Genomic DNA, 11,610 nt, shown 5'->3' with positions numbered 1-11,610 from the left:
TGTGTATATTTATTATGTATATATAAATACACACACATACAGTATGTATTTTGAAAATATTTACATGTATATATTTATATTCATATAATTTATATTATATATATATGTATATAAAGATTTTTTTTTTTTTCTGAAATATATACATGCATGTGTGTGTATTTATATATAAATAATAAATATACACAGCACACACACATAAATTATGTAAATAAAAACTTTTATTTTGGATGCGATTCGTTTTGTTTGTCTTAGGAGGAAGCACCTGGAGAAGATGAAGACAGTGAGAGCGATAGTGATGATGACGATGATGATGTCCGCGTCACCATTGGCGATATAAAAACAGGAGCGCCTCAGTACACGTAAGCGTCCAAAGATTGTGCTCACATTCTGAAGATTATAAGGTTCACACTGAATGTTTGATAGATAACCTGACACCGCCTGCAATCCAAGGTGATGGACTGCTGACGATTGAAGTGGATCAGATGATGGACAAAAACAAACAAACAAATAGTGGAGTGTTCTGGGTTAACTGACTTGGATCATGTGCTTTAAAGGGACAGTTCACCCAAAAATGAAAATTCTTTCATTTACTCACTCTCATGCCGTTCCAAATCCATAAGACTTCAGTTAATCTTTGAAACACAAAGTAAGATATTTTTAATGAAACCTGAAACGTTTCTGTCCCTCCATTGAAAGTACAGGTAATCAGAAACCGATTTAATTTAGGCTTTATGTATAAGTGCACATAGAGCGGATCAAATATGGTAAACACTGAAGCCTGTGCATTTGAGCATCCGTATTTACCATATCGTGATATGCTTTATGTATCTATATCAATGTTTAGATATAAATAAAAGCCTAGATCAAACCTCATCAACCTTCATAATATAAAGTGATCATATTTCGTTACAAGATTTGGATTAAACTGCTTGATTCATCTGGAGTAATTTTATGATGCATTTATGATCTTTTTGCATTTTACGATCTGAGCTCTCAGGAACAGAAACCAAAAGGTTTCATCAAAAATAAATGTTTAAAAACATTCATTTGTTTTTTGTTTTTTTTAATTAACCAAGGCCTTATGGGTTTGGAATGACATGAGGGTGCGTAAATTATGACAGAATTATTATTTTTGGGTGAGCTATCCCTTTTATGCTTTGAATTTCCAAATATCATTGGCAGTACTGGCATTACGAGGTCCTCCAAGTGTACTGAAGTAATTAGCGATGTGAAGAAAAAAAGAATGAATAATAAATACATTTTAAATGAGTCATTTGTTATGTAGTATGGGGCTTTTTCCATGTTTTTTTTTCTTTGTTGTTATTTTGATACTGTATAACTGAAATAGACTGTATATCTTATGTATTTATGATGTTTTATTGTGCAGTGCATATGGGGGAACTCCAGTGAATCTAAACATAAAGTCAGCTGGCAGCAGAGCATATGGAGCAGGTGAGTGAAACTGTATGTGTTTAAAAGCTTGGCTCTTTCTGACTAAATAATCCGTTCGCTTACAGATACCTTTTCATGCAAAGCACCATTTGTCAGCTCTTGACATAATTTAAGTGTGTGTTCAGTAGGTACTAAATTGAAGGGCATAGACCTCGAAGCTCCAGGCAGCATCAATGGAGTTCCAGTCCTGGAAGTGGACATGGAGTCCTTTGAGGAGAAACCATGGAGGAAGCCAGGTGTGTATTAACTTAGCATGGCACTTTTGTGGTTTTTGCATGTGGTGTCTGCATATTGTTTAGCATGTGTGTGTTTACAGGTGCGGACTTGTCTGACTATTTTAACTATGGTTTTAACGAGGACACGTGGAAAGCATATTGTGAAAAGCAGAAGAGGTTACGCATGGGCCTTGACATTCTCAACATTGGATCCACCACCAGCAAGATCTCAGTAAGCATAATCAACTGTTACTCGGGATGGAAATTGTAAAGAATTGTACAATTCTGCTTCTGATTATACTATTCCTGGCCCTTTAATGATTTCTTAGGGATTTGTAATATTTGGAAGACAATTCTTTGCATTTCAGATTTCAACAGAATTGTAAAATACAATTTCTTTCAGATTTTAAAAATTATATTTCTTGGGACAAAATTAAAACCATTTCAACTTTATTGAGTTGTTTCTTGGATTGAAGGGAAAGTATTACAACTTATCTTGACTTTTCATTGTTCATTTTACAATACCATTCAAAAATTTGTGGTTTGTAAGAATTTTTTATGGTTTTGAAATAAGCCTCTTATGCTCAACAAGGCTGCGTTTATTTGATCAAATAAAAAAAGTAAATTTAAATGTATGCATTTAGCAGACGCTTTTATCCAAAGCGACTTACAGTGCATTCAGGCTATACATTTTTTATCAGTATGTGTGTTCCCTGGGAATTGAACCCACGACCTTTGCGCTGCTAACGCAATGCTCTACCACTGAGCCACAGGAACAGTATTTAATACATTTTAAATACAATTATTCCTGTGATGGCAATGTTTACTTTTCAGCAGCTCCAGTGTCTCATGATCCTTCGGAAATTATTCTAATATGCTGATTTGGTGCTCAAAAACATTTCTTCTTATTATCAGTGTTGGAAACAGTCGTGCTGCTTAATATTTTTGTGGAAACAGTGGTACATTTCAGGATTATTTGATGAATATAAAGTTTAAAAGAACAAATCTTCTGTGTTATAAATGTTCTTACTGTCATTTTTGAACAATTTAATGCATCCTTGCTGAAAAACGTATTAATAAAAAAAAACTGACTCCCACTTTTGAACTGTATGTGTATATTTGCATATTTTTAATGTTTTTATACCATCCGCATTATCGGAAGTATCCCGAACCGTCTGCAAAAATGGAACCAGTTTTGAATAATAATGGGTTTCTGATTCCAAACCCAAGCTGTTAAATTCCAGTCTGATAATGTCATGTTAGTAGTAATAAAATGAGTAATTATTAGTCAAGTGTGCATGTTTATATATTCATGATTAACATTTGACCTTTTCCACCTCTTTCTTCTTTCAGGTTCAGCAGGGTCGCACAGGTAACAGTGAGAAGGAGATCACAGTTGCAGCTCATGCAGCTAAAGCAGACTTTTCCTCTCCATCTAACCTGTATAAAGCAGGTCTCAACCCAGCGAGGTAAACATGTTCTCTCACACATCCACTGGGGGGAGTTCATTCATTTCAGAGATTTCACACTCCAGTTTCAGAGTCTTTATGTTTGTCCTGCATCTGTCATGTGGGAGAGGGGGTTAGTAACTCATTTTTGCCTGTCTCCCCTTACCCATGCCCTCATAGGATATCCCCTCCACACTGGGCAGGGCCTGCCTCTCAAGAAATGTCCTATTATACGTAAGTGGGAGGTGACATGGGCGTGGTTTGTTTTACAAGGCCTGAGTAGACATTTAAATATGAAATTAAACGGGCTTCATTTATTGTCTTTTTCTTTTTTTATTGATGACCACAGTTCATTTCTGTTGGTGATGTTTTAATCTACAAAGCACTATGAAAAAATGCAAAAATCTGCTGCTTTCACAACGGACTCAGCAATCTGGACCGTTTTTCTTTGCAAAACTGTGTAGTCATTAGAGTAGTGTGTTATATTGGGTTTAGATGTGTGTTTTTTTACCAAGTTGGGAGTGACATTCTGGTAGGGGTAGGCGATATGACCAAAATTTGATATCACAGTATAGTCATTTTGTATCCATCCATCCATCTATCTCTCTATCTCTCTCTCTCTCTCTCTCTCTCTATATATATATATACAGTATATATATATAACAAATATATATATATATATATATATATATATTTGTTTCATATTTTAAATAACATTGTTAGAAAAATGCTTTTCAAAATATGTGCTGATGTGCTGATATTTTCCAAACCACGGTATACCTTGAAACCGGTTATCGTCCCATGCCTAGTCCTGACACATCTTGCACTGTATTTCTGAATTCAAACACGTTTCTTCATTGCTCTCTCGTGTAAATGACGAAGCAGACTTGATGCACAAATATGCCATCTGCTGTATAGTCATATCGCCCAGCCCTAATGAGGTGTGTGTGTGTGTGTGTGTGTTATGTATGCATCTGGAATACAGAGTTGAAAAACACAGAAATGTATTTACACCTTCATTAAACTGTATGTGTATGTTTGTATTTGTTGCAGGAAGATGCCCGGGACCATAGATGTGATTGGCGGACAGACTGCCTCCATTAGCAGGGTGGAAGGACGACGTCGCCACAATCTGGAGGGGAATAACATCCAGGTTACACGCATGACATGCTCTCATGCTCTCCTCAGTCTCCACTGTAAAACTGACATGCTGGAAACATATCTGGGAACTGAATCATGTGACTTTAACACTTGTAGGTGATCTCGGAACATCCCAGCTCTGAGGCTGAACCCGCCAAGATGCCTCCTCCTTTCTTTCCCCCGGGACCGCTGCCTCCAAACATCCCACCTCCTCCATTCCTCCCTCCTCCTGTCAGTCAGGCTCCACCTCTGATCCCACCTCCACGTAAGTCTGACGACTGTGAAATTGTATTAATTTATTTACTTTTTTTTTTTAATCCACGATGAATGTATGAAAAAATCACTTTCAAAACCATTGACACTGTGGCTTCTCATAGCATTTTTAACTCTTATTTTTTAGATTTCATTTCTTTTGTTACATTTTTATGTATTTGTTATGGGCTATGTGGTTTTGTAAGCAATGTTTTCATCTTTCTTTTTTTAAATTTTTTTTTTATTACAGGGATGCCCATCACCATTCCTCCACCCAGTAAGTTGAATGTGCAATAACATAACAAACATAGCAAAAGTAACTCAGGATTAACCTCTCAAATGTTTCCAAAGCACCTGTCTACTGTAACTGCAAACTTTCTGACTGTGTGTAAAATTTAATAACAAATCCCTTGTGTTTACTATTTTTACTGTTGATATGTCTCTGTTTAAATCTTGTTTCTGTTTGTGTTGTAGATTTTCCCCCTCCTACTGGAGGACCTCCTCCTTCACTTATCCCTACTATGGACAAGTAGGCATAGCTTCTGTACTCAACGAATAGTTTTTTCAACATTAGTGTACATCGACGGGTATTTAAAAAAAGAAGTTAATACTTCTATTCATCAAGGATGCGTTAAATTGATCAAAAGTGATAGGAAAGACTATTAAGCTGTCACAGAACACTGAAGAATAGAGTAATGGCTACTGAAAATTCAGCCTTGCTATCACTGGAACAAACTTTCTATTTTTTAAATAGAAATGAGATATTATTAAAGTAGATATTAGATTTTGTAAAAATAATTTTCATAATATTTAATTAAATATTTGTGTTTATAGTCTAACCAAAAATTATTCAGACACCAGATACAATTTTTGATGTCTTTTTACTTGTGGGTGCAGGACACTATAGTTCATTTATGTAAGTGATGATAGCAAAATAAAGTAAACTGTGACATATTATACCCGAAAATTCTTCATTCAGTGGACTACCAGTAAAATTGATAAAAATTTGGGACCAGAAATCATTCAGACACTTTGACCTGACCATGTTTTGCTTGAGTTTTTTTCTTTAATTGCTAATGCGACCTTTTTAACTCTGAGTTCTTGTCATATTTTCTTACCATTTTCTAAACGATAGCAAATAAACTGTGATAATGTGAGAAATGTTGAGGGTGTCTGAATAAGTTTTGGTTTGACTGTATATAATAATATAATTGTTTGTTTTTAGGGTCCTGTATTTAGATTTAAATACATACAGTTTTTGAAATGTAATTTTCTGTGAAACTATGTCTCTACGTTACCCTTAATTGACACTTTAACACTTCATTAATTGCCTGTGTGTTGTATTTAGCAGTGGGCACCCAGGAGGATATGACGGACGTCCTGTTGCTCCATACCCTTTTCCTACAGGTAAGTGTGAGACTATCTCCCCAGTCTATTCACCTGAAAAACTCATTTAATTTAGATCTCAGTACAGATCACAAGTGCTTAAATACTTTCCAGGCTTTATTAAGCTCAGTTAAATAGCATGCGCACTGGGGATTGTTTCGTTTTCAGGTGGGTTTCCTCCACCCATGCAAGGAGCTGTTAACCCCTGGCCTGGTTTGATGGACAACCCAAAGCAGTGGGACTACTACCCTCGGCGAGACAAAGAGAGGGAAAAAGAGCGAGAGAGAGAGAGGCCGAGGGAAAGGGGTCATGAGAGAGACCATAGTCCCTCTGCTGTGGTTTATAACAGGTGAGGGATGATGCCAACCCACTCATTCACTATACAGATGTACTCTGTTTTTCAGTTTGAAAGTGTAGAATTGTTGATAAACTGACAGATGTAGACATTAATTTAAATTCTTATTGTGTATGTTTCATCAGTAAATTTTATTCCAAAGAAAAAAAATCTTTGACCCTCTCCAGGTTTAAATAATTAGTCATAGTTTCTCTGGTTCTGTGTTTAAGCTCTTGATGAATTAAACTTGGTATTTTGCAGTGATGAAGAACGGTATCGTTCTTACCGTGATTACGGAGACAGAGGGTATGAGAGGCATCGGGAGCGATCGAGCCGTGAGAAGGAGGAGCGTCACAGGGAGAGGAGACACAGAGAGAAAGAGGAAGGGAGGCACAAGTCATCACGGAGGTACTATACCAGGGTCGGAAATTAATGGAGGCTTGGGGGAAAAAATGGCTCCAAAATGAATAAAAATGCCCACAAATTTTGAGATATGGGGCAATATTTTTTGCTCTTGAGTGCCAATGAAATTAGTTCCAAACAAAGCCACAGCAGCACTACTGCACATCGCCGGACACAGCAATGTTTTGTTTCCTGAATAAAGAAATTATTCACCCAAAAATGAAAATTCCGTAGGGAAAAAAAAATACTGTGGAAGTCAATGGGGACCAGCTGTTTGGTTACCCACATTCTTCAAAATATCTTTTGTGTTCAAAAGAATGAATGATTTGGTTGAGTGAATGATTCAATGATCCATTCATAAGACAGTCTAAATGAATCAGCTGTTTTGAACAAATGAACCGAATGAGTGACTTGATGACTCACTTGTTAAGACTGTGGCTGTGTCCAGTAATCTCTGAGTAGGTAAAAAAAAAAAGTAGGTACTTTTGACAAAGTAATTTGTGAGTGTTAAAAAAAACGTATGTTCTATGTAGTACGTTTGGTTTAAATTCATACTATATTCGCCATCATGTTATTGTCATATGACAATATTTATATTTAAAAGTATCTTAAAAGTATACTTAACTTTTCCCATAACATAACATCACATTCATAAATAAATGTTTCATTTAAAATATTCATCTAATTATTTATGCAATTGTAAGATGACTCTTGTAAGATACATTTAATAAGGTTAGAAAAAAATACCTCTGGAAATCAATTTAAAGGGTAACAACACAATCTGAAGTTCTCTGTTTTGTTTCTACTGTTACAGCAGTAGCAGACGGAGACATGACAGCGAGGAGGGTGACAGTCACCGGCGCCACAAGCACAAGAAGTCCAAAAGGAGCAAAGAGGGCAAGGAGCCCAGTGAGGAGCGTTCTGCTGACCAGGAGAACCAGGAGGCCATGGAGTAACTCCTGTCTGTCTTCTCCGCTCTCCTTTCTTATCATCAGAGCGTTGGTTGTCAACCAAATCATGCTATATGAAATTATAATCCAGTTTACCTTCCTTTTGTTTTCATGTTTCCCTTTTTTTGTTTTGCTGTTTTTCTCCAGTGCAGTTGTACCATGTAGATGTTGATTTGTTGGATTAAAAAAGAGCATTTGGTAGTGTTTGTTGTGTCTTTTCATATCTTGTAAATTAGCTGTTTTTCACAACTTGTGAGCAGTGTACACAGTTTTTTTTTAGTCTTTTACACTCAACAAGCCTGCATTTATTTGATCAAATAAATAAATAAATTTTATTTTGTGAAATATTGTTACAAATTAAATAAGCTGTTTTCTATTTGAATATATTTAAAAATTTGCGTTAAATCTTTGTTTGCAAAGCTGAATTTTCATCAGCCATTACTCCAGTCTTCAGTGTCACATGGTCCTTCAGAAATCATTCTGATGGGCTGATTTGGTGGTCATGAAACATTTCTTATTAATATTATTTTAAAAATACTTAATATTTTTATGGAAGTGATACTTTTTTCAGAATTCATAGGTAAAGTTCAGCAGTTATTTTGTCAGTTTAAATGATCAGTTTCTTGGCAAGTTGTGTGTTATTACATGCTAAATATTAAAATGTGCAAATATTTAGAACCATTAGGATTTGTTTAATGAAATATTTAATTAAAAAGCTTGGTAGATTATATTTACTATACTGTATAAAATGGTACTTGTATGTATTTTGATGTACCTCTGAAAATAGTAAATGCAGACCAAAAGGGAAACAGGTTTTGAATTCTGGTACTAAATCATTAAACTTTATGTTTTTAAAGTGCTGAGGCAGGGATGATTTTACCAGTTAAAGAATGCAGGCCGTCTGAGATGAGAAAGCCTCAATTACATGTTCTCGCGATGTATCCCGAGATCAACCCGCACGAGATTTTCGGCGGATGTTGATGTTTTGCTCCGGATTTCTGTACCGTCGTTTCTCTTCTCGGTCGTGCGATCTGCGTTATTGCCAATATTTGCTTAACGTGAGCGAAACACGGTCTTTCTCGGCGCTTCTTTCGGGAAGCAAAGAGGCCGAGGCGGGGGGCGATGATGGAGGACTTTGATGAGATTTACGAGGAAGAGGAAGAAGAGGACGAGGACAGGGCCGCGGAGGAGCAGCTGCTCAAATACGCTCCGGACCCGGTGGTAGTGCGCGGATCCGGGCACGTCACTGTGTAAGACACCGGCAGCTCTGGATCTATTCGTACATAACGTTGATTAATTGATCAAACCAAAGCCGTTAGGAGCACATGAGACATGCTAAGTGTCATTACAACAACCAAGAAAATAGTGGTAGTGTCCTAGACTCATAGTTTAACAACCTAGAAAGCATTTTAAATCTTCAGTTGCACATACGATGCTCCTAAATGCTCGGTTTTGACAGGGCAGCTTATATATTGTACATTTAAAGGGATAGTTCACCCAAAAATGAAAGTCCTGTGATCGGTTTCTCACCCTCTCGTTGTTCCAAACCTGTGTGACTTTCTATCTGCTTTTCTTTTTGACAGCCTCAGTCATCGTTTACATTTTTGTCCATGCTATGAAGGAAATGATGACTGAGGCTGTCATTTTGTGTGTGTGTGTATGTGTGTGTGTGTTACATAGAAGAAAGTAAGTTATGAAACCTTCATTTTTGTTGTCTAGTACCTGGGTTTTTATCTTTTAGATACCACAGAACCTCAAATATGATTTGTGCAAGGGATACTAAAATTTAAAAGGCATCTATATAGTTTCTGGTATAAAGACTTAATCTATACTGTGAAAAATAAATATTATAAATCTAAAATGTCTAAAATATTAAGCAATGTAGCTTAACAGAAACTAAATCTGTTCCAAATATTTCCTTCTAAATAATTACATTGTGTTTTTTTTACACGACAGTACTGCACTGTTAGATTTATTTACTCATTTGTTTACTTATGAATTTTTATTTATTTATTTTAATCAAATATTATTTATGTATTTATTTTAATATTTTTTACATTATGTTTTTCTGTAAACTGTTACACAGACCCCTAGCACTCCCTTGCGGTCCCTGGTCTTGTATAATAAAATTAATCAATATATTTTAGTATATAGAGTATTGCAGTAGATATACAATAAATCTACTTATGCCTTTGTGGACATTTAAGTTTGAGTAATTAAAATCGAAAACATTTTAAATAGTTTTTTTTCTTCCCTGCAGGTTTGGACTGAACAATAAATTTGAGTCTGAATTTCCCTCAGCCCTTACAGGAAAGGTAAGTGACAAGTGTAATTTTAGTGGTTGTTCGTCTCAAGAAAATACTGTTAAATGCATAATTATTCACTAATCCCAATGAGAAGAAGTGAAAAGCGTTGTTGCTGGCAATCAGAAACGAAAGGAAATAATTCTGTTAATGCTGTTACTTTATATAATGCTTAAAGAAATTATTCGCCCCAAATTTTTGTGGAACACGAAATGAGATGTTTAGCAGAATGTTCAAGCTACTCTTTTTCACGGTAACATGGTTGTCAAGCTCCAAAAAGTGTGTATTACCCAATGTGGCGAGTACTACCACATGTAATTTTGAGGTCACACATGGGTTATTAGAATACTGCTTCATTTGTTCATTGGCAGGTCGCACCGGAGGAGTTCAAAGCCAGCATAAACCGTGTGAACAGCTGTCTGAGGAAGGCTCTCCCAGTGAATGTGCGCTGGCTGCTGTGTGGCTGTCTGTGCTGTTGCTGTACTCTGGGCTTTAGTCTGTGGCCGGTCATCTGTCTGAGCAAGAGGGTGAGTGTGTTCAGAGTCACTCGCTTAATGGAAGTTTAGCTTTATCGAAAGCATTTGTGGCATGTTGTCAGGGTTAGAAAAAATGCAAATAGTGGGTGTTTAGAAATGCATCTACAGCGGAAATCTGTGGGTTAGGGACGTAATTTTTGTGTTTAATACAGACAGTTTTGCAGTTTTAATTCAAAAGAATAAACAAGTGCTTTAACAGAAATACAAACCTTACATTTAAACACATAGTATGTCTTACATTTTATTATTTTTTCCTTTTTTTGACAGAATGAGGGACAAAATTGTCTTGGATAACTGACAACAGTAGACCTGGTCAGGTTTTTTTTTAGTGCTGTCAAACGATTCGCATCCAAAATAAATGTTTTTATTTACATAATATATCTGTGTGTACTGTGTATATTTATTATGTATATATAAATACACACAGTGTATATATACTGAAAATATTTACATGCATGTTTATTTATATTCATATAATTTATATTATATATAAATATATTTAATATATAGACGTAACATATTTTTTAAAAATATATACATGCGTGGGTGTGTATTTATATATACATAATGTACACAGTACACACACATATACTATGCAAACAAAAACCTTTATTTTGGATGCGATTAATTGTTTGACAGCACTAGTTGTTTTTTTTTAAAGAAATTAATGATCAATCGTGACAGTAATTATATTTAATTACAATCTTACAAAACATTTATATTTCAAATAATTGCTGTTCTTTTGAAACGGAACAGCAGAACAGTTGTTTTCAACTTTGATATTAAAGGGTTAGTTCACCCAAAAATCCATCCTAGGTGTATATGACTTTCTTCTTTCAGACGAATCCAGTCAGAGTTATATTAAAAATTGTCTTGATCGTTCATGCTGTTTCATGGCACTCAGCGGGTGTTGCATGCATCAGTCCAAAAGAAGTGAAATAAAAAGCGCCCATTCATTAAAAAAAAGCATCTCACACGGCTCCAGGGGGTGAACAAACGCCTCCTGTAGCGAATCGATGCGTTTTTGTAAGAAAAATATCCATATTCAAAACATAATAATCACTTTAATCTAGCTTCGCCAACAGTCCTACACGGAAGCAGCTCCAGGCGGATGACGTATGAGGTCAGCGTTGCACATGCGCCGGTGAGTCTCGTGAAAACCAACGTTTGTTAACAGGAGCAAAGGAAGCAA

At 35.8% G+C, this 11,610-nt stretch overlaps 2 protein-coding genes across 9 annotated transcripts in view; both read left to right on the top strand.

Annotated features, from left to right (window-relative positions):
- LOC107742498 (pre-mRNA 3'-end-processing factor FIP1) overlaps nt 1-7,780 on the top strand; it is a 13,107-nt gene extending 5,327 nt beyond the window's left edge. For 5 of the 8 annotated variants that reach the window (XM_016555485.1, XM_016555484.1, XM_016555483.1 and 2 more), the window contains exons 5-18: nt 253-359; nt 1,388-1,452; nt 1,578-1,688; nt 1,769-1,899; nt 3,021-3,136; nt 3,296-3,349; nt 4,169-4,268; nt 4,373-4,520; nt 4,758-4,784; nt 4,982-5,036; nt 5,856-5,914; nt 6,062-6,242; nt 6,489-6,635; nt 7,444-7,780. In XM_016555485.1, the coding sequence (XP_016410971.1) occupies nt 253-359; nt 1,388-1,452; nt 1,578-1,688; nt 1,769-1,899; nt 3,021-3,136; nt 3,296-3,349; nt 4,169-4,268; nt 4,373-4,520; nt 4,758-4,784; nt 4,982-5,036; nt 5,856-5,914; nt 6,062-6,242; nt 6,489-6,635; nt 7,444-7,585 (1,443 nt within the window). In that variant the 3' untranslated portion in view covers nt 7,586-7,780. The remainder of the gene's footprint in view (nt 1-252; nt 360-1,387; nt 1,453-1,577; nt 1,689-1,768; nt 1,900-3,020; nt 3,137-3,295; nt 3,350-4,168; nt 4,269-4,372; nt 4,521-4,757; nt 4,785-4,981; nt 5,037-5,855; nt 5,915-6,061; nt 6,243-6,488; nt 6,636-7,443) is intronic. The other 3 variants (XM_016555481.1, XM_016555479.1, XM_016555480.1) reach the window with 3 other exon arrangements.
- A 749-nt stretch (nt 7,781-8,529) lies between these two features.
- The window catches only part of LOC107742496 (cysteine-rich hydrophobic domain-containing protein 2-like), a 6,298-nt gene continuing 3,217 nt past the window's right edge, over nt 8,530-11,610 (top strand). Inside the window, exons 1-3 of the mRNA XM_016555473.1 lie at nt 8,530-8,829; nt 9,840-9,894; nt 10,254-10,409. Of these exons, the coding sequence (XP_016410959.1) occupies nt 8,702-8,829; nt 9,840-9,894; nt 10,254-10,409 (339 nt within the window). The 5' untranslated portion in view covers nt 8,530-8,701. The remainder of the gene's footprint in view (nt 8,830-9,839; nt 9,895-10,253; nt 10,410-11,610) is intronic.

Source organism: Sinocyclocheilus rhinocerous, unplaced genomic scaffold, assembly GCF_001515625.1.
Source record: "Sinocyclocheilus rhinocerous isolate Xijiao unplaced genomic scaffold, SAMN03320098_v1.1 scaffold496, whole genome shotgun sequence".
Lineage (NCBI taxonomy): Eukaryota > Metazoa > Chordata > Actinopteri > Cypriniformes > Cyprinidae > Sinocyclocheilus > Sinocyclocheilus rhinocerous.
The sequence above is the reverse complement of the archived record's forward strand: the minus strand, read 5'-3'. Positions and strand labels throughout refer to the sequence as shown.